Here is a 23,667-nt window from a genome sequence, read left to right as displayed (position 1 = left end):
TGTTTTATAATATTAATAAATTTTCGAAAATATACACTGCCGAAAAACTGACCATATCCCTCCCGAGAAATTGACCAAAATCGATCCTAAAACCGTCGCCAAATAGTCCAAGAACTGCCATGTCGGAATTTCTATGTTGTCGCCTGAAAACCGCACCAGAAACCCACCCAGAAACACCCCTAAAAAGCACCAAAAATGCACCCAAAATACGCCTAAAATCGCTTGAAATTTCATCGGAAGTTTGAGCCGCCGCCTTGAACCTTCGCCGGAACCTTCAACCTAATTGCTGCATCCTAATTGCCCAGGAGAGAGATCATAAAAAAGAATGGCCATTATGGATGATGAACGCAATTGTCAATTGAAGAACACTACTCCGTAAATATTTGATTTGCAGTTTTTTTTTTTTTTTTTTTAGTTTGATTTTCAGAAATTTAATTATAATTTAATTTTTGCAAATGTTTTTTTTTAAAAAAAAATTATAATGACGTATTCTTTATAAAAATACATGTATTTACAAGCATATATACATGTATAGTACATTTAGCCTTTTAAAAATAAATAAAATATTGACCAATTATAACTTGACACGTCATTATATTATGGTGTCATTTATTGAAAAATGACACTGTAGAAAATTTTAGTATGCTTTTATTTCATTTCGAACGATTTTGACACTAAGACTTTGTTGTTTTTGTTGTTGTTATTGTTGGAAACAACTCGAACAAAGAGGGATTACAAAAGAGAAGGGACAAAAGCAAAGTACAGCTAGAGCATTAGACATAAGGATTAGGAAACCGAAAAAGGCTTCTTTTTTTTTCGTTCTTTAGTTGTTTTTGTCATTTTTTTTATAACTATAACGTCATCTTAATTAATTTACGGTTTAGATTAAGTAAAATTAAATAAATGTTGAGATTTAATCTAGTATAAATAACTACAATTATGTTATAACTATTTAAAAACTGTCCATAGTACGTGATACATGCTTAACAACATAATTTTTTACAAAGTTTCCTAACACAATACACAATCAAAAGAGCAAGACAGGCCGCGAGAATATAAGTTATTTCCGTGGACATCGAACGTGGTCGACCTCCTTCACTAGGCGTTGAAGGTGGTGGCAAAATCGGTGTAGAACTCGTGGGAGGAAGGTCATCGGAAGACAAATTATCGTGATCGTCTGGAGGAGGAGTAACAGAGGCTGAAATAAGGTTGGACGATGATACATTAAAGAAAGGATCAACACTATATCTCATTTCGCAACTTGGCCCCTTAATTCTACTCCCTAATCGGTCTTCGGTCGCACACGATTCGACCGTGTAATTTAAAGCATCCGTCAAACATTCCTTGCATTGTACCTTGCTTAGATCTGGTGTGCATTGCACCAAAAAGTAGAAGTCACGTTCTACTATATAATCCACGTACTTAATTGCAAAGTAACTCGACGATGAACTATTTGTGGTTGCTTCATCGATTAGTGATTCGAAGTTTGACTTGACATCCATCTTGATAGCACGGTTGATGAACACGAATGGGTCGCAAAATGTATAATTTGGGGTGAGCTTTATTATTGAGAAGATCATGCGGTTTGCATAGCGTAATGTGCATTCCTGGTAACCAAGCCTCATATTAGTTTCTAACAAGTAACCATGCCTCATGACATCAATACTGATCTTATAATATATGCTCATAAAAAAAATATTCCTAAGCATTTAGATGACTTTCGAAGGTAATAGGTGAATTCTTGGTGATTAGTGTGAGGTTTTGTAGGAGTGAGGGTGAACATTTGTTGCGTATAGGTAGTTTTGGAGGTGTTTGGCAATGGAATTAGTGTGTTTATCGATGGTAAGTGGGTGGTATCTAGGTGCTTGGGTGGAATTTAGAGGTGATTAAGTTGTTTTGAGGAGGTTATGTGAGTTTCCGGAGGTTGTTGGGTTGTTTCGAGGGAGATTGGATGGGTTAGGCCAAGTGAGGTACCCCTAGTGGTTATGTAGTATGGTGGTGAATGGTGATTATGTAATTGAAATAAGTGTTATTGGAGGTCACGTACCTTACACGTAGGTGGGTTAATGCCTAGAAATGTAAGTTTATGCCGGAAGTCTGCGTCACACATATGGTGCTAATTAATACACACACAAAAAAAGGGTATGTTCTTACTAGAGTTTTATTAAAAGGTGGTTTCACACAAAATGTGTAATTGAAAGACGGTTTATGAAAAAAGTTGCAAAGAAACACGAATTATATATGTAGAATGCGTTTTGAAATAGGTTTTTAACAATGCGCTACAATACATACATATGAAACGGAAAGATGCATACAACATATAATTATATATGAATGAAAAAAGTCTATCATTACCTCATACATGGCAACGGCCTCTTTAGGTTGATAAATGCAACGATATAAATCTAGAGTATTATTGACGGCAACCTTGATACAACGGTGACATTTATCTAGGGATATATCATTCCGGCAATCATAAAGGGCATAGACTTTGTTAGCCTCATCAGCATCGGATCCGACCGTGATGTTGGAGAAGATGCGCGAAGAAGAGAGGGCAGTGAGATTGGAAAATGCAAGTTCAAGGTTTACCCTAAAAGTACCATTACTTGAATAGGTGCCCTTATCATAGTCGCATTCAAAATTAAGTCTGGAAAACTCCTCAGTCTCTTGAGTAGTTGAGGAAACAAAAAGCCAGAAAGTGAAAATAAAGACAATACAAAATATTATGCGTAAGTCATGAAAAGGTGACGAAATCATGGTTCGTGTTTAATTTTGGAAAGGTATAAAATATAAAGGTCTATGGTTGTTGTTTAATATTAGCACCTCTTAGGGTGCTTTGTGATTAGCATCATATTTAACAAGTTTAGGATGTTGACCTTGTAAATTTAGAGACTTAAATATGTTACACTAATAAGCAATAAAACAGAAATAACTTATCTCTTGATGCGTGAACCAAACTGACAATAGCCGCGTCGTGGAGAACCACTGACCTAAAAGACGATTCCGCGCTACCTCCCGGTGCAGTAGACAATTGCGGTCGCCCTCCAGGATAAGCACGGCGCCGGAGTTTATGTGCACTCACAAACCCGACTGGAACTCAGAATACTTGCCCAGAAAACAGAACAGAAAGAACATGTGTTTAGATAAGTTTAGAGAAGAGAGAAGACTGATTGTGTTGTGTATTTTGGCTAAGAAAACCACCGAATATTTATAGGGTGAAGAGGAAAAACGGAAAGCATGAAAGGTGGGAAGAATCTGGCCAAGAAAATGACCAGATTAATCTAGTCAGTCAACAAACGAGGCAAGAAACAAGGGAGTGAATTACAAGGGATTAATGGCTGATTAATTCCCACAACAGTCAGAAAATCCCAACAGTCAAAAAACGGATACTTGGGAATATTCTGTTAACAAGAAAAAGGAAATAAAATTTCTCCAAAAAGATAACAAAGACCCACGCCCGCGCATCGCATTCCCCAAGACCCCAAGTCCCAAGTCCCAAGTCCCGAGGCCCGAGCCCGACCCGACCCGGCTCGGCTCGGCGCGCGCGCGCGCGCGTGTGTGTGTGGAGTAACACACACCTCCAACTCACTCAACTGAGTAGTGCTAAAGCACTACATTATAAAAACAAGGAAAAACCTTCCTCCCCAATCAATGTGGGACTTTTCCCCTTTCATTTATTTTTCTCTCTCTCTCTCTTATTTTTCCCAACACTCTTGTTTTATATCAAGAACTTCCAACAATCCCCCACAGGTTCGAAGATATGAAAAAGAATGAAAAAATGAATTCTGGGCAAAACAAAACAATTGCATAAGTGTCAATGTCTCGCGAATTGAATTAACACATAGTGGACATCAAGCTATGATCCCTCACCTACCAAGTGACCTTCGTCTTGAACTTAATAGGGAGTTAGGGACCCGTCACTTTGAGCCACACAATTGAACATGTATAATATTCTGAAATTCCGCGAATAAAGGTGACGCATTATACTGGCCATACGTCCAGCCTGGATGCTCATAGGTGCTCTAGAGTATAAGCCCACGAAATACTCATAGGAAGCGGCCACACTTCCACACCTAAGTAGGTGAACTCCATCAAGTGTGAGCTACAACACACCTCCAAAAATATGGATATGGGTTCATTAAGAGCCGTATGCTCAACCTCCTTCTCATATGTAGCTAAGCACAAAACAAACATCTAGAGATGGACAAAAATAAAAATGTGCTTCCGAATTATTACATAACGTTCCCCTTTGAACTCATAGTGAGTAGGAGTTCATTATTTCACAATTCATACAACGGGCTTTAGCCCCATCTCTTCTGATGTTTCCAAAACTAGTTTTTTACATAGGCCTTTAGTTAACGGATCCGCAATGTTCTTTTCGGACTTAACATAGTCCAGTGATATCACCCCTTCAGACAACAAATTTCTGACGGCTTTATGCCTCAGACGGATGTGTCTCTTCTTCCCATTATAGGCATGGTTGTGTGCAACAGCAATAGCAGCTTGCGAATCACAATGAAGTGCAACTGAAGGAGCTGGCTTCCCCCACAGTGGAATATCTGCAAGCATGTTCCTCAACCATTCTGCCTCATGACCTGCCAATTCAAGAGCAATAAACTCAGATTCCATAGTAGACATAGCAGTACAAGATTGCTTACAAGATTTCCAGGATACGGCTCCACCCCCAAGGGTGAAGACATAGCCACTAGTGGAGTTAACTTCATCATTATCGGATACCCAGTTGGCATCACAAAAACCCTCCAAAACTCCAGGAAATTTGGAGTAATGCAAACCCCAATCCATAGTACCCTTAAGGTACCTAAGCAACCTCCTTAGAGCAATCCAATGATCACTGCTTGGATTATGAGTGTACCTGCTCAACCTACTAACAGAATAAGCAATGTCAGGTCTAGTGTAGTTCATAAGAAACATAACACTACCAATAATTCTAGCATATTCAGACTGATTAACTGGATTACCATTATTTTTCTTTAAGTGGAAACTTGGGTCATAGGGAGTCTTAACTGGATCGACATTAAATGATTCAAACTTTTTAAGAAGTTTTTCAACATAGTGTGACTGATTAAGACAGATGCCATTTGGAGTCCTCTTGATTTTTACTCCCAAAATCACATCTGCCTCACCCATGTCTTTCATTTCAAAATTCGAACTCAAAAACTGTTTTGTCTCATTTACACGATCCAAGTTAGTCCCAAAAATCAACATATCATCCACATAAAGACAAATAATTACACAACCATGACTATCATGCTTAAAATAAACACAAGAGTCACCTTCATTAACATGAAAACCATTACCAGTCATAGTCTTATCGAATTTGTCATGCCATTGCTTTGGAGCTTGTTTAAGCCCATACAATGACTTGACTAACTTACAAACCTTCTCCTCTTGTCCTGGAACAACGAACCCTTCAGGTTGGACCATGTAAATCTCCTCATCCAAGTCACCATTCAAAAAAGCAGTTTTGACATCCATTTGATGAACAACAAGACCAAAAATGCAAGCAAGAGCAATTAAAGTCCTAATGGTTGCAATTTTAGTAACGGGGGAGTAAGTATCAAAATAATCAATGCCAAACTTTTGAGTAAAACCCCTTACCACTATCCTTGCCTTATACTTGTCTATGGATCCATCGGCCTTTAATTTTTTCCGAAAGATCCATTTACAAGTAATGGGCTTACAACCTCTAGGAAGTTCAACCAATTCCCAAGTGTTATTATTGAGAATTGATTGTAATTCACTATCAATTGCTTCTTTCCAAAAAACAGCATCAACTGACCCCATTGCCTCATCATAGGTTCTTGGATCATCTTCCAAAACAAAAATATGCACAAAATCATCATCAATTAAGGAAGATTCAGATAAATAAGAAGTAATAAAATCAGGACCAAAACTATTTTCCTTTCTTGCCCTTTTGCTTCTCCTTGGCTCCAAAACAGAATCATCATTAGTAATAGGAGCATTAGCAATAGGTAAACTAACAGAACTACTAGCATGCAATTCACTATCGTTAGAAGGAGACATTTTCAAAGGGAAAATGTTCTCAAAGAACTCAGCATCTCTTGCTTCAATGATATGACCACCTGCATAAGAATTGTTAGCACCTTTAACAAAGAAACGATAAGCTGCACTTTGATAAGCATAGCCAATAAAAATAGCATCAACAGTTTTGGGACCAATCTTATCCCTCTTGAAGCTAGGTATGCCTACTTTTGCTAGGCACCCCCACACTTTCAAGTATTTCAGGTTTGGCGCTCGACCTTTCCATATTTCGTATGGAGTCTTGTCAAGCTTCTTGTGAGGAACCCGTTTTGTTCGGGTGAATAGGGAGCCGTCGTCTCATGAACAATGCCAAGTTGCTCACAAAATGCCTTAAGAGTGTCAGGGCTGTACTCACCACCCCTGTCACTCCTAACCCTCTTGATCTTTTTGTCTAACTGGTTTTCTACCTCAGCTTTATATTTGAGGAACATTTCCTCAGCTTCGTCCTTAGACCTGAGAAGATAAACCATGCAAAAACGTGAACAATCATCAACAAAAGTAATATAATACTTTTTACCCCCTCTACTTTCGTGATTATTAAAATCACCTAAGTCACTATGAACAAGTTCTAGTACTTCAGTCTGTCTATCTACTGATTTAAATGGCTTCTTAGTAAATTTGGCTTCAACACAAACTTGACATTTCGAAAAATCAGTTTTAGAAAAACTTGGAATCAAATTTAAGTGTTTAAGCCTTTTAACAGAATCAAAATTAACGTGACCTAATCTAGCATGCCATAAATCAATAGACTCAGCAATATAAGCAGAAGAAGTACTAGCATTTTTATTCATAGTGTCAATTTTAACATCAAGAGTAAAAAGCCCCCCATTACAAAAGCCCTTCCCCACAAATTCCCCATTGCGAGTAAGAACTAATCTATCAGAATCAAAGGAGAGCTTCAGTCCAGCTTTCATGAGCAAACTGCCAGAAATTAAATTCCTGCGCATTTCTGGAACATGCAAAACATTAGTGAGAGTAAGCAATTTTCCAGAAGTGAGAGCGAGAACGATCTTCCCTTTGCCTTGGATAGAAGCAGAAGCTGAGTTGCCCATGAAGACATTTTCACCTTCAACCTTGTCATAGGTAGTGAACATGTCCTTGTTGGCGCAGATGTGCCTGGTAGCTCCAGTGTCAACAATCCACTCAGCAGCATTACCTGTAAAGTTAGCTTCTAAAACAACAGCAACAATAACGTCAGAATCCTCAATAAGGTTTGCTTGACTTTGCCCATTCTTCTTCTTGACCCTGCAATCTCTAGCCCTGTGACCAGTCAAACCACACTCATAACAGATTCCCTTAAACTTGTACTTCTGAATTTTCCCATTAGGCTTAAGGTTACTGTTTTTGGCTTTGGACTGGTTGTTTGATTTGGGTTCAACAAGGTTGGCTTTGGCAGAAGAAGAGGAAGGAAAAACAGAAGGGGTTTTGTCTTTGATACGGTTTTCCTCCTCAATTTTGAGGTGGGCAGCAAGTTCCTCTAAGGTTAGGTCTTTCTTTTTGTGCATGAGTTGGTTACGAAAATCCTTCCAAGAGGGAGGGAGTTTCTCAATAAGAACAATAGCAAGGGTAGTATCACAAATAGACAGACCTTCAGCAGCCATATTAATACAAATACTCTCATAAGCATGAATCTGATCAATAATAGGCTTATCATCAACAACTTGAAAACTTAACCACTTACTAACACAATAACGTTTAGTACCAGCATCATCAGCTCCATATTTTTTCTCTAAAGCATCCCAAATATCCTTAGCATGATAAAAACCCATATAAATATCCAACAGACTATTCGACATATAATGCAACAACATGCCCTTACAAGTTCTATCATCCTTAGAAAACTTAATCTCAGATTCAGACAAATCATCTTTATCAACAGGTTGAACAATATCATCAAGAACATATGCAACATCAATCTGCTCCAAATAAAAATGCATCCTAACAGCCCAACGTTTATAATTCTTTCCATCAAGAGGTTCTAGTTTAGACATATCAGGAACAAGGAATTTGGAAGCCATAATCGTCTTTTAGATTGTTACACTAATAAGCAATAAAACAGAAATAACTTATCTCTTGATGCGTGAACCAAACTGACAATAGCCGCGTCGTGGAGAACCACTGACCTAAAAGACGATTCCGCGCTACCTCCCGGTGCAGTAGACAATTGCGGTCGCCCTCCAGGATAAGCACGGCGCCGGAGTTTATGTGCACTCACAAACCCGACTGGAACTCAGAATACTTGCCCAGAAAACAGAACAGAAAGAACATGTGTTTAGATAAGTTTAGAGAAGAGAGAAGACTGATTGTGTTGTGTATTTTGGCTAAGAAAACCACCGAATATTTATAGGGTGAAGAGGAAAAACGGAAAGCATGAAAGGTGGGAAGAATCTGGCCAAGAAAATGACCAGATTAATCTAGTCAGTCAACAAACGAGGCAAGAAACAAGGGAGTGAATTAATCAGCTAAAATCAAGGGATTAATGGCTGATTAATTCCCACAACAGTTAGAAAATCCCAACAGTCAAAAAACGGATACTTGGGAATATTCTGTTAACAAGAAAAAGGAAATAAAATTTCTCCAAAAAGATAACAAAGACCCACGCCCGCGCATCGCATTCCCCAAGACCCGAGCCCGACCCGACCCGGCTCGGCGCGCGCGCGCGCGCGTGTGTGTGTGGAGTAACACACACCTCCAACTCACTCAACTGAGTAGTGCTAAAGCACTACATTATAAAAACAAGGAAAAACCTTCCTCCCCAATCAATGTGGGACTTTTCCCCTTTCATTTATTTTTCTCTCTCTCTCTCTTATTTTTCCCAACACTCTTGTTTTATATCAAGAACTTCCAACAAAATATAAAGAATATTTGTAATTTTCTATTATACATTAGCTATTTCATCATTAATGTTTTGAAGTGGGAGAGAAGTAACTTAGATAATATTTAAATGTATTTGACCTAGGAAACATACCTCATTCCCTTCATCAGCAAAAACAATAATAAAATAATCCTAATTAAACTCCAATTATGACTTGATTCTTTAGTACAAGAATGGTTATAACACTAATTAATTAGATTCGGCAAGATTACATATCATGAAAAATTTCCAAACGACTAAACCCTGTCCTCCTTTTAAAAGAAACAGAGTGTATACAACTCAAATTACATATCATAATCTTCCCTAAAATACATTATAATATTGTAGTATTAACATAAATGGAATATGCCTAATTAGTAATTAATTATGATATTAATATATTCAACGGACCACACATATGGGATATACCCTGGCCTGCCATATTCCATTGCATGTTTCTATATAGCTAAAGGTTAAATTAAAGCACTCGCCGTATATTTGGTATGCATAATACGTAGTACATTTATATATAATAGTGTCCTTCATAATTTGGCCTACAAAATTATTAAATTAATTTTAAACTAAATCATTACCATATTAAAAACCAAATCCAAATGACAAGGAAAGTATAATGTCTTTTTCACTTTATTATTTATTTATTATAATAGAACATGACTAGTAGTACTTCTCGCTCCTAGCAATGATAATATGAAAGTTGAGGTACGGTCAGGGTTCTTACCTTAAAAAAAATTATGATAATTTATATCCGATTGACTCAGCTCCTAGTTGGTGGTGCTAGAATTAATCATTCTTCATAGTTCATATGTCGTCTTCCATACACTTTGATTCCTCTGTCCCTTATAATGTTATGATCAGTAGAAAGTTTCTTATGTCTTCCTTGCATTTTTTCTTTAAACAAGGTCTTCATTGCGTGTTAAATCTTTTTTGCATAAATATGATCCGTTTTTATTTTAATTTTGTTTTTTTTCTTTGGATAGTACTCCGTAGTAAATATGATCCCAATTATAAGAAAATATTAGTGGTCAATAATAAGGTACGTGGAGTTCTTGTCAAAAAAAAAAAAAGGTACGTGGAGTATGTGCGAGTGTAAAGGATCTCTAACCGGCCCCCCAAATATTACCTCCTCTAAATTTTAGAATTAAATGTAAGAATCTTATCAAATAAGCCAATAGTTCACTTCGTTGGTATGGGAGGACCAAGTTGTGTATGTAATTGTAGCAACAATATAATGATATTTTTTACAATTTTAATTTCTTTATACCTCGTTCTTTATATCTCGTTCTTTATCCCTCGTTCTTTATCCCTCCATATATATATACGGAAAAACAACATTGATGAGTCCTCAAATATACCATTTTCAGGCGCAAACTAGGATGGTGCCACTGTCTTTGGTTGTTTCTTGCACAATCAACACAATTGTTTTAAGAAAACTGAACATGTTCAGTATTAAATTATTATTAAATTATTTATTGAAAAAAAACAAAGAATATCCTTACATTAAACAAAATTAAAAGATGATGGAAAAAAAAAACGAAGTTTTTCATCATTTACATGAGACGTCGTTGAACTCCATCACCCGTCTTATCTACTCATTGGTGAAGCTTGGTACATCGATCAGGCTAATTAAGATAGCATTAGAACAAGTTAAAAAGAGTCTCATTTTCTGATCCTGAAGTGCTATTTAGATGAAATACTTCAAGATAAGGTGAATTGTAGGATTGAGCTTACTAGTAACTTTTTGTGGAATTAAAGAAACCTAACGCAAGTAGAAAAATAGTACAAGAGAGATTTTACGAGGAAAACTTCCTAAGCCTTATAGGAAATGAAAAACCTCGTCCCCATGGGATTTTGACTCAGAATATTCCACTAAAATAGACCAACGACTCTGTTACAACCTATGAGGAACTTGAGCTTCTACAAGTTCCTCATTGAACTCATACTCCTACAACTATTCTCTCTAATAGTTGCAGCTCGAGATCTTCCCTGAAAGATCTCTCTTCTCACTTAAGACTTACTCAAAACCTTGTTCTTTCTCTAGTCCAATTTAAGATCTTTTGTAAACACATCTTAAGTAACACCACAAGTGCAATACAAGAGCCTATTAAGAGAATCATAGTAAGTGTAGACATGGACTTCACCGGACGCGGAGTATAATTATGGTTAAACGACGACACATTAAAGAAAAGCTTATCTTCATATCTCATTTCGCAACTTGGCCCCATAATATGACCTCCTAATCGATTATCACTCGCACACGATTCAACCGTGAAATTTAAAGCATTCGTCAAACATTCCTTGCATTGTACCCTGCTTAGATCTGGTGTACACTGCACCAAAAAGTAGAAGTACCTATCCACTATACGAATCATAGGCTTAGATGCAAAGTAAATCGATGATTTACTTTCTTTGGTTGCTACGTCGACTAGTGATTCGAGGGTTGACTTGATAGCCTGTTTGATATTACGGTTGGTATAATAGACTATGTCGCAATGCGTATAGTTTGGGGTGAGCTCCATAGTTGAGAAGATCATGCGGTTTGCATAGCGTAACATGCATTCCTGGTTAAAATAAAGAGAGCAAATGTAATGGAAATTCAAATTATTTAACTACATTATTTATCAAATTCCTTCACCAAAAAAAAAAAAAAAAAAAAATCAAATCATCCTTAGAATGTTAAGTTACTCTCTACTTCCATATAATGATTTCACTCTATTATAGAACTAGTAAAAGAAAAAAAAAAAAAATTGCTGCATCATGAAATTGGTTGTTAAGAATGAAATAACATTTTTTGGATTTTTTGTTTAAAATAACATAATAAAAAAATTATCATATTCTATGAAAAACTCTACCTAATATGTGACAATGGCCTAAGGTAGTGTTTAAATATCTTACCTTTTATTAGATAATTTCTCATGAATCTAGGTTTTATTAGGTAATTTCATACAAAAAATTCTTATAGCCATTCTATATGATTTATTATAAACGGAATGGAAACAATTAACGTTTCATTACCTCATACATGACAATGGCCTCTTTAGGTTGATCATTGCAAAGATCTAGAATACTCTTAATGGCGTCCTCAATGCAGCGGTGACATAAATTTAGAGAAATATCATTCCGGCAGTCATAAAGGGCGTAGACTTTGTCAGCGGCATCAGATCCGATCGTGATGTTGGAGAAGATGCGTGAAGAAGAGAGAGTAGTGAGATTGGAAAATGCAAGTTTAAGGTTTGAACTAAATGTACCATTACTAGTATAGGTGCCCTTGGTATCGTCGCATATGTAATCCTTTCTCACAATAAACTCATCTTTAGTCGCCTCAGTAGTCGAAGAAACACAATTAAGACAGAAAGTGAAAATAACGAGAAAACAACATATTATGTGGAAGCCATGAAAAGGTGACGAAACCATAATTCGTGTTTATTTTTTGAACTAAAGGTTGCTGGTTCGTGTTTAATTAATAAGCTCATGGGGTGCTTAGCATCATATTTAACAAGCTAATAAGGATGTTGACCTTGTAAATTTTGGTATCATCAAAATATGTATAAAGAAGGTTTATATATATTAATAGCTATTTCATCATTGTTTTGATTAGTGGGAGAGAAGTAGCTACAATTCAAATATGTTTGACTTAGAGGACGTACCACATTCCTATCATGAGCAAAAAACAATACTAAAATTATCCCAACTAAACTACAACTATATATGACTTGATTCTATAATGCAAGAATGATTATGACAATAATTAATTAGATTTCGCCAGTACAACTCAATTCCATATCATAATCTTCCCGAAACTCCAACAATAGTTTCATGAATACTTTTTAAACTCCATCCTTAAAAATAAATAAATAAATAAATTAGGGTGGCGACAGTACAACTCAATTCTATATCATAATCTTCCCTAAAATACATTAGAAAAATTGTCAACATATTAAAATAAAGGTTATTATGTTGAAAGAAAAGTTAGTGTGACATTATATAAGCTATAAAAAGTTAATTTTTTTTAATGAAAATTTTAATATAATGGTCAATATGAATAATAAAGACCATTATGTTAAAATTAGGTCACTATTCAACATAATGTCGTACTTTAAATTCATAATAACATTAAAGATCACTTAATTTTTTTAAAAAGGTTACTATGTTTTAAATAAGGTTACTATGTTAAAAATTAGGGTCACTGTATTGAATATGATGTCAATTACGTGTGAATTAACCTTAGGTCCACAATAATATTATTGTGAACCAGGTCCACGCAAGATTTTCTGACATTTACCACAATATAACAGTGTCCTTCATTATCTTGTCTACAAAATCATAATAGTAATTTAAACTGGACCAATGTTTTAAAACACTGAGTCTACATCAATTCACTTTGTGGCTGGAATAAAAAAGGAATAATACATAGGTAACTTTTATAGTTTTATGACACTATAGGTAACATTTGATAGTTTAATGATAATTTTGTGGGAATAAATGTAACTAGATAATATGGATAACTTTTGATAATTTAAGGGTAATTTTGTGAGGATAAATGAAACTGGGTAATAAGGTTAAATTTTATGGGACTAAGAGTAACTTTTTCGATAATATGGTAATTAACTTTTGGTATACTGGATGTACATTAAATTTACAGTACATCCAATACATACAAAATTTTTTGTTTAAATTGATGTCATTACCAAATTCTTAAGGCAAGAAAAGTATATTATTGTCTCCTTAATTGTCTCAAATAATCTCAATCATTGTAACATGGCTTGTAGTACTTCTCCAACAATTGTATTGTAAAAGTGCATCTAATACTAAAGACAAGGGATGTATTGAGTACGGGACTTTCGGACCCTCAATTAGTTGTGGAATCAACTTAAGAGCAACTCATCTCAATCGCAAATCTTGTACAATAACGATACTTTGGGCCTGTTCTCTTTATCTTAATTTCAGTTCAGTTCATTTCATTTCATCAACTTCTAATTTCCATCTCTCACAAACAATTCAGTTCAACTCAATTCAATTCAGTTCAGCTCCTAATTTTCTTCTCTCATAAACAATTCAGTTCAGTTCAGTTCAGTTCAATTCAGCTCAGTCCAGTTCAGTTCAATTTAGTTCGATTTTGCTCAGTTCAGTAAATAAGAACTGACTCTTAATTAAGTGTTAAGGGTACGTAATGACAGGCCAACAATGAAGGAAATGGCATTAAATTTTGAAAATTTTGGAACCAAACAACGCACTTGTCCCTAAGAAAAAGTGTGGAAGACATTATGATTATGGTTTAACAGTCGAGATATAATTAATCAATTTTTACAAAGTATCGTTAAAAAATCCAAACATGTTGTGCCATGACGCGTTTTTGATAAAATGTATACTTAGTTAATCATTGTTTTTCAAGCATAGTCATGGTGTCATGCTTGGCTAGGCTATTGCTAGGGGTCGAGTACATTGTTTGCCTCCATAAGTCTCCTAGTTCCATCGCCACCTCCTTCATTTTTGGCCTCAATGCACCCTCAACACTTAAGCATCGTTGTACAAGATTAGCCGTTGAGATGAGTTGCTCTTGAGTTGCTTCCATAACCAATTGAGAATCCAAAATATTGAACAAATTATCTTGCTGCATAGAGGTTATAAAGTATGTTGCCAAATTTTGATTATGTTCTTCAGTTTGCCTCTCTAATAAAAGTGGCCTTGTCCTCGTTAAGAGTTCAGCAATGACTACGCCAAAGCTATAAACATCACTTTTCTCCGTCAATTGACTTGAAAAAAAGTACTCTGGATCAAGATATCCTAGTGTACCTTGTACCACGGTTGACAAATGAGTCTCATTTAATGGAATTAACCTTGAAGCTCCAAAATCGGATATCTTTGCTGCATAACTATCATCTAGTAAAATATTCGAGGACTTAATGTCTCGATGAATTATTGGTAAAGAATGTATGTATGCCAAAGCATTAGCCGAGTCCATGGCAATTCTCAAACAATTGCTCCAAGAATACCAAGAAGGTCTCTCTTTATGTATATGATCATGTAGTGTGCCATTGGAGATAAACTCGTAAACCAACAATGGAACTTCAACCTCCAAACAACACCCTAAAAGTCGTACCACAATAGGGTGTCTTATCCGTGCAAGAAGGATCAACTCGTTAATAAATTGGTCAATTTGATTCTCATCAACGAATTTTGATTTCTTCACTGCTACAATTTGATTATTCGTAAAAATCCCTTGTAAACCGTACCATAACCACCTCGACCAACAATTTGTTCGTCCTTAAAGTTCTTGGTGGCTACCTTCAACTCGTCAATGGTAAATACCTTTACTTGGTCCATGTCTTCTTGGTTATCGTTCGTAATTCGTTGTTTCAATAGCAAACCCCCGTTTCTTTGAAAGAACTGATTTTTCATATTCATAATCTTTCTTTTTCTTCTTGTCAAGTATAGCCAACTTGCTACAATGAGTAAAATTAAGGACCCAAAGCTAACACCTGTAATGAGGATTAGCAAACTAAGTACAAAAATAATCGATAAATCAAAGAACATTAGGAAAGTTGGTAGCTAGCTAGCAACTTCGTCAGTTAGATCTAAGGTTGTCTAAATAGATAACTACATACATTTGGCATTAAATACATGTACCGTCTAAGGATACATAGTACCATTACTAATAGATCATGACGTACTAATAAATCTTTTGTACCATTTTTACATATAATTTGTACCCTTACTACTCGTTAGTACTTTTAGGCTGCTTTTTTTTTATAAATATGGTCGTACCAACATGTAATCTGAAAGTCCCCAACCAGGAGTAATTATATACCTTCAGAAGATGGTACCTGTAATTTTTATAATGACTTGAGCAATTAATAATAGACTTCCTCTATAAGAACTTAAAATCAAACGTATGTAATCGCTCTTGATTAATTACCATTTTGATAATTAATCTTATTGGATGATATGGATATTTTGTAGGAAATAAGGACACTTAAAAAATCCAATAACTGTAGGAATTCATGAAGAGTGTGAAAATGGCGAAGCAGAATATTTAGATGTACATTGTTTCTTCACACTAATTTTAACTTATTTGAACTTGTTATTATTTATTTTTTATTCAATAGGTTGATTTAAAAAGTTAAGAATAACATATACTTTATAAAACATTCCAACCGTTCATGTAATTTGTAGTGTTTGGCATTGTGGGCAAAGTGGCCAAGAAATTTTTTTTGAAAAAAAAAAAAAAATATATATATATATATATATATTTACCCAAGGCAACTTGCAAAGTAGGAAATTGTCGTTGGCAGCCTGTCCCTTGTTTTTTACCATCGCCGGTATATCCCGATGGACAAGAACACTTGTAGCTTCCTATAGTATTTTTGCATCTCATGGTGCATGGACTTTTATCAATATCTATGCATTCATCAATATCTGCCAAAAAAACAAAAAAAAACGAAAATCAATTATGACATGATTTATACTCGTATCAGGTATCACTTGTGTGTTTTTTTAGACATATTGTTTTATTAGGAAATTTCTTGGAGTTGCGGACCATCACCGCGGCTGGGCTGCTGTGATGAAAGTCTCAATATTAATTGTTTGGGATGAAAGTCGATGGAGTTGAGTTTTTGAATGTGGTAGTAAGAGGATAAAGGTCTCCTTGGCTATCACATCTCATTATTGGCATCCCCGTCCGATAATCCTTCACAGAAAAACCATAAGGGTCAAACTCAACGGTCACACAATTATCAGTCGTAAACTTCCTAACAGAAATTAAATTTTTAATTATCTTAGGAGCATGAAGAACATTAGTAAGGGACAAAGGCGGGTTTGGGGAAGGCAATGTAGCATGACTACAACCATGAATTGGAATTGTATGACCACTACCAACAATAATACCATTATGGTGATTGCTCAAATTAAAATAAGACGAGAGATTACCGTTGGAGGATGTCATGTGCGAAGTTGCACCGGTGTCCATGTACCAAGAGGGATCGGGTTGGTTCATCGTCATAGTGTGCATTGCCGATTCAATATCCGTCGGGGCATAAGGCATGGACTGCTGTTGCGGATTAGCCATGTACACTTGTTGTGGGCGTGGGCCTAAGACCCCTTGCTGCTGACGCATTGGGCCTTGCTGCTGCTTAGCCCAACCTTGGGTGGGATATGGGCAGGGAGGTGCAGCCCAAGGAGCCCAACCCCAAGGTTGGTATGGTTGGTAGGCGTGCTGCTGCCATGGTGGAGGAGCAGCCCAGGCCTGCTGCTGCTGTTGCGGACCACCACCGCAGCTGGGCTGCTGTCCACCGGTGTTCTGACCACCACCCCCGCCGGTGCTGGAATTCCGGCCACCACCTGGCTGCTTGCGGCCCCCACCAGATTTTTTCTGGTTTTTATTCTTGCCTCGAGTCTGACCCGAATCACCCCCCGAATTAGCCTCACGAGGTGCACTGACCACCATTGCCGAAGCCGATGCCGAAGCTGCCTTCTTTGCCAAGCCGGCTTCCTCCAATGTAAGCATTGAGCGGGCTTGGTAAAACTGAGGAAGAGGATTGCTTTGCCTTATCAAGGTTGCAACCCCATTGTACGGTTCCGTCAAACCGGAGACCAATTGAAGGACAAGGCGATTGTTATCCACCGGTGCCCCAACATTCTTCAATTGATCGGAGAGACTCTTGAGTCGTTGACAATACGCCGAGACGTTAGGGAAATCCTCCATATCAGTGTTGGAGAATTCATGTTCAAGAGTCACGGCACGGGAATTTTGATTGTTTTGGAATATGTTACGGAGCCTATTACAAGCCTCCATTGCCGTCGAATCAGGTTCCATAATTGTATGCATAAGGTCCTTCGAAATTGTGGAATAAATCCACCCAAGAACGGTAGCATCCAACACCGACCATAACTCCTTTTCCTCTGCGGTCGAAGGTGCAGCAACCTCCTCCTTAGGAGCAATGATATGGTTAAGAACCTTGTGAGAACGAGCATTAATTTTAAAAAGTTCCGCCCAAGCAGAGTATTCGACGTTCTCCATTTCTAGAGTAAGGGGAATATTGCTTTTGATGTTTGACACGGTGAAAGCAAGATGAAAATTGTTCTTATTTTCGGCCATGGCTGCTGTGCAAACCAGAGAAGAGAAGAAGAAGAAAAGAAGGAAGAAGAGAAGAGATGGGCGGAAAAACAGAGCAGTAGGGTGCAGCGGAAGAATACCCTAGTCTACTGATACCATGAAGGAAACTAATTCCGTGAATATTCCATTAATTTGTCAGCCAATATATACAATTGAGTAGCCTTATCTCAAGGCACTAATTATGCTACAAATAAGGGAATAGCTAATTACAAAATATACTTAAGCTATAAACAAGGTAACTAGAATATTTACATTGACTAAAGATATATTTTGAATATATCTTAACAGTCTTAATGCCACTTTCGGTTTATCATTTTTTATTCAATTTTTATAAGGCTAACTAAAGATACTAATGTTTGAAGTGACGCATTAACAAATGTTAAAGTCAAAAAGGTGTATTTATCTCTTCTCTAAACAGAAACGGTACTAATTTAAAGATAACATACCTGAGCACCCCGGACTAAGATAAGGGTTACCCTCATAACCAGGAAGACATTTGCAACGATACCCTCCAATGCCACTATCGTCGGCATTGACACAACTAGTGTTCCCCTTACATTCATAAGTGTCACGAGCACGCCGAGCATCAATGCACGTAAGATTAGATATCACCCAATCTAGAACCAAAGGAGCATCATACATTGTTCTGTTAATAAAGTTTGGGTCATCAAGATCTTGAACCCCGCGAAATTTGAAGCTTTCATGGTCTGCCACAAATGAATATCCACAAGGGTTATAAGACGAAATATTCGTATGATTACTATTAAACTCGTGCATATCATAAGATCTTATTCCGTTGGGTATTGTGGATTGACAACACCCTATGCCATTGCATTCGCCTGCTACGACATCCTTGGCACCGGAGCTGCACTTGGTTCTGCATGATTTACCTCCATCGCCAGAGATTATGAAGAAGGAAGGATCGTTGGTTATTGACGCAGACACAGTAAAGTAGTCGTTGCACCCCACAACGAAGAATTTGTTAGCTGTGCCTATATCCATTGAGAAATGTATGTGAGAAATATTTATTCAAAAATCTATCTATAATTATCTATTAAAAAAATTTTCCAAAATCATTTATGTGCCACACCATTCCCTCCTTAACAAGCATTGTGCCATGTCATCTATCACTCAACAAGCATTGTGTCATCACTAAAAACCAAAACCCTTCCCTTCCTTTCCTCAATTGAGGAAGTTATTGATGTTGCTGTTTGAGGGTCGCGGAATCACAGAGCGATTGAGGGCTTGTGTTGGATTCGACGGGGTGGAGGCGGTTTCAAGTGGGGTTGGGTTGGTTTTGGGATGCGTGAGGGCAGTTGTAAGAGAGTTTTGAGGTGGGTTGAGGTGTTGTGGTGGTGGGGCGACGGTGAAGATGGCAGCAATACTGGTGGTGCATGCATAGAAAAAAAATTTTAAAGGTCATGTGACTGGCACGTGGGTGGTCAACGCCGAAAAAATGAGTCAACGGTCTGATACCGGCAAGTGGTACCCTTACAACATTTTTTAAAAGAGGTAGTCATTTACAACAATTTTTTTAAAAGATATTTTTCACAAAAAATCCAAAATAAAATCAAACTCCTTACCATCTTAGGCAATAATAAATCATGTCATCTTCATAAATAAATACTCCATCCGTTTTTAAATATTTGCTCAACTTAACATTATGTTTAACATTTGTGCACAACATACTTAAACAACCTATGCTTTATCAATTCATAAATTATAATACCATAATTATACTACCTTCATTTCATGTTTTTTGCAACTTTGCGGTATTTTTTGTGAGACATAAAATATTCCAAAGTTGCAAAAAATATGAAATGGAGGTAGTAATATATGTTTGACAAAATGAAAAAAAAAAAACAAAACAAAATAAAATAGGATGATAAAAAAAATTTGTAAAGAAAAAAAATTAATCAAAGTGATACTACCCAGTGCAATGCCCGGGCCGCACACTAGTTAGTATTTTAAAGAAGGAAAGTAGTATAAGGTGGTGGAAAAAAAAAACGGATTAATAGAGCACTTATTCTTCAACCTACCAAACTTCAATCGTAAATTAATACTCTTTCTGTCTTTCATACCCTAATAAATACAAAAAGTCATGTTAAATCCTTTTAGAATCATATGGTCTCAATGTACATTTTCAAATATCAAATTTTAAATAACGTTTGCCTTCTAATTCAAAGACATTATCATTGAACATTTGTGTTGCTAAATATGATACTACCTAGGTGTCACTGTAAATAATACGAAGTACAACATTTTAAATACATAAATTATCATTTGCTAATTGTAAGAAAGGAGAACGATATAATATTAAAATATAGTTTTTTTTTTTATCAAAAATTGAAGTTTAACACTTATTAAAACACAACCATATTTAATAAGTGTAACAATTATTGAAACACGGAGGGAGTTGTATCTTTTGGCCTTTTTAGTCCCAAAATGATCGACCCAAAAGTTTAACCCTTTTGGCCTAATTTTAGTCCCAAAATGATCTACCCATTTGCATTAAAATACCCACCAATTTACAACAATATTTGTGCAAAATTAGCTTCCCCATATACAATTTTGTTTTTTCATGTATTTTTAATACTTTATCTCTCTACTTTTATACAAACCCCATGTAAATTTATCTTTTCAATATGTTTTTATTTGTTTTAATTTAAGTTTGTTAATAACCGTGAAATCAACCTAAAAGGGTCAAAATTTTGGAGACTCGAAGTTTTGGAGACGAAGGGAGTACTTGTCATTGGTTTTAACGGGTTATATTAGTTATCACTGCATTAGCGCACATAAACAACAATAACAATAATAATTAATAAATAAAAAAAATCCTTAGGTAAGAAGGGCCTTGTTTCATACCTGACACACTGTAGGGAGAGGCCTTGGTGAGGAGCACGAAATTAATCATATCGGAAAATTTAGGGGATGTAACGTCTGTTGAATTGAAGCAAATGTAACCAATTTGATTTTTAAGACGGATATGAGTTTCAGATATATCGAGGATCTCTATTCCGTTTTTAAATTTATCTTCGGCTGGTATAAGGAATGCTTTCGGAGGATTGTAAGATGTCATGCAAAAGACGTCGTACCACAAGCCTCTTGAGCAATTGGCTCCCAAGCCGACACCGAATGGGTAGGGGACGGTAAGGTTGCCGCATTTGCGAGGGCAGCCGGGTTGCGTGATCTTCGGGGCAGTGAACATGGTCTTTGGTTCTATCGAGTTTGTTGGGATAGTAGAAGAGAGAAGTAAAACTGCAATTGCAAAAGTTATAGCATGCATGGTTCTTTATTTGGACTAACTAATGTTGTGTAGAGTTAATTAGCAAAATTGGATTTGTTGATGTTATTCTTTTTAATTCGTCTAATGACGAAATTGTGTACATTATTGCGTTCATAACAATTTATGCAATATACTAATATTCAAGAGAAATATTTTTAAGGGAATATTCTAGATAGTCATTACATATACTAGTATTTTATTAGAACTATCATGTATGAGTATAGTTGTCAAGAGCTGATGATAAATTACACATTTGAAAATGTATTAACTTTAGGATTTTTTTTTTTTTTTTTGAAAAACTATCTTTTAAACTTCAGATTTTGCAAAAAACTACTCTAATAACAAAATGTTGTAATTAATTACCTTATAAAGTATAAAATGATGTAATTGACTACCTTCCAACGAAATGACACATTTGACTTTTATTTCCAGACGTTGACCATGTCACCTGAGGGCCAGGTCATGTGACCCTTTAATGACTTAATTCCCCCTTTTCCCCCTAAATTTTCCCACTTTACACCAATTCAGCCCATATAATTATATATCAAAGGGGTTGCAATTGTATTGTTAAGGAAAAGAGTTGATGTAAAGTGTGATCTTAAAAAATTAGTGCAACTATTTAAAAAATGAAAGGATTATATTTGACTTTTCTAATCGATCAATATTCGTTTCTTGATTAAAATTAAAATGTCACCATTCTTCACCAAAAAAAAATATATAAATTGAAATGTCATCATAATAGAGAATCACGGAGTTCATTGTGCTTCGATTGAATTCTTTAATTATTGTCTTTATTGTTTAAACATATGACTATGATTTTAGTTTCACGTATTTCATTTATATTCAACTCATTGACTTTAATGACTCTTTAAGCAGTTAAGATTAGCCCTAGTTCTATTATCGTTGGGCGACCCCATCCAAACCAGGTCTAATTTATCCACAGTCAATTACTCAATAATGAACTTTTTTTGTTTTGGTGAATGGGAGGGGCCGAAGCCGCAAAGAAACAAAGTAGAAAATTAAAATAATGATATGATCTTTAAATAGCTGTTCTCTGGTGTACATGAGGTAATTTGATAGTGAAAGGACAACCCTCCATGCTCTAGCAGGCAACAAAGATAGAGATAAGATTTAAGAGACAGTCTATTTGGCTATTTTATCCGTATTTAGAACTAAATCGCCATCATAACAGATAATCATGTCGTACTTCATTGTTTTAATTTATTATGTAGATAAGTCAATATGATAATATAAATTATTTATGAATATAATGAGTCTGGAGAATTTAAACCTGTTACATATCACACATGAGCTCTAAGTCTTGACCCTAGGCCGATATCTCATTGTTACCATGACATTTATGTGCTTAGATTAATTGAAAGTCTTTATGGTCGTCTTTGTAGTTTATAAATACATATGACGATAACTCTAGTGTTTATCTTTTAATTCATTTATATTCTAATATATGATGATATTCTGCCGACAAATTAGGGATATTTTAAGTTAATTTTAATTGAATTTTGAATGTTGAAAAGGAACCAATCAACAGGGGAATTGAAATCCTTATAATACATCGTACGGAGTATAATATTATGTCAACTTCATCCAGGTACTTGTACAGTTGTACTTGCACATCATTATATTGACACTACCAAGGTGGCTAAATTCATGCGAGTAAGTACTTTTTTAATTATTTTCTCAGAATATAAATTCCATTTTGTGAAAAAAAAAATACATTCTCAAGTTTTTTTGAAGAAACTCCCTGCATGATACATATTAAAATACACATGTCATTATTATCTCAAGTTTGAAAAGTTCAATTCTTTTTTTATCATGAGGGCGGCCAACATTTGATTAGTTAGTACTTAGTAAGGAAGGGAGACTCCATACATATGACAACGTTTGGACGGCAGAATTAGATCTTCCTAAAAGATTATCCAACTTTTTTCATTTTTTATGCAAATAATATAAGTTTTTGGCGTACTAATTAATTGACTTAGATAAGGTCTTCTATATCCGTCGAATATAATCAAAAGTTATCAAATACTAATCAATTGACTTAGCTTAGTGACCTTCAAAGAAAAGAAAAAAAAATATTCTTAAAATAAAAACCTTTGCTAGGCAAACATCAATTTATAGCTATTTTTTGTAATAATGTCTCTATTTTCATCGATATATGAAAAAAAAAAAAAAAAAAGAAAGGTTCCACTTTACGCAAAGACTTTCATCAACTATCATCAACATACACTTTGAACTTATCTTCAGCAAATTAATTTTTTAATTATTTTCTTTTCTCTATATTTTTAACTAGTTATTGGCTCCGTGCAATGCACG

At 35.7% G+C, this 23,667-nt stretch overlaps 1 protein-coding gene across 1 annotated transcript; it reads right to left on the bottom strand.

Moving 5' to 3' along the window:
* Positions 1 to 14,312: 14,312 nt before the first annotated feature.
* LOC145593950 (wall-associated receptor kinase 2-like) lies at positions 14,313 to 21,333 on the bottom strand. Its single transcript, XM_081650307.1, has 5 exons — positions 20,913 to 21,333; positions 18,494 to 19,039; positions 16,190 to 16,351; positions 15,169 to 15,414; positions 14,313 to 15,022 (listed from the first exon to the last, which is right to left on the bottom strand). The coding sequence occupies exons 1-5, from the start codon at positions 21,331 to 21,333 to the stop codon at positions 14,313 to 14,315; spliced, it is 2,085 nt and encodes a 694-aa protein (XP_081506433.1).
* Between the last annotated feature and the right edge of the window lie 2,334 nt (positions 21,334 to 23,667).

Source organism: Chenopodium album, chromosome 19 (genome assembly GCF_948465745.1).
Source record: "Chenopodium album chromosome 19, dcCheAlbu1.1, whole genome shotgun sequence".
NCBI lineage: Eukaryota > Viridiplantae > Streptophyta > Magnoliopsida > Caryophyllales > Amaranthaceae > Chenopodium > Chenopodium album.
This window is presented reverse-complemented; position numbering and strand designations above follow the sequence as displayed.

What these genes read in the sequence shown, in the direction of transcription:
- LOC145593950 (XM_081650307.1), bottom strand. Translation starts at nt 21,333, where the DNA reads ATGCATGCTATAACTTTTGCAATTGCAGTTTTACTTCTCTCTTCTACT. An exon ending in CTCTCCCTACAGTGTGTCAG is followed by an intron (nt 19,040 to 20,912) that starts GTATGAAACAAG and finishes CAATGGATATAG; the next exon opens with GCACAGCTAACAAATTCTTC. An exon ending in TCTTAGTCCGGGGTGCTCAG is followed by an intron (nt 16,352 to 18,493) that starts GTATGTTATCTT and finishes TTTTTTTGGCAG; the next exon opens with ATATTGATGAATGCATAGAT.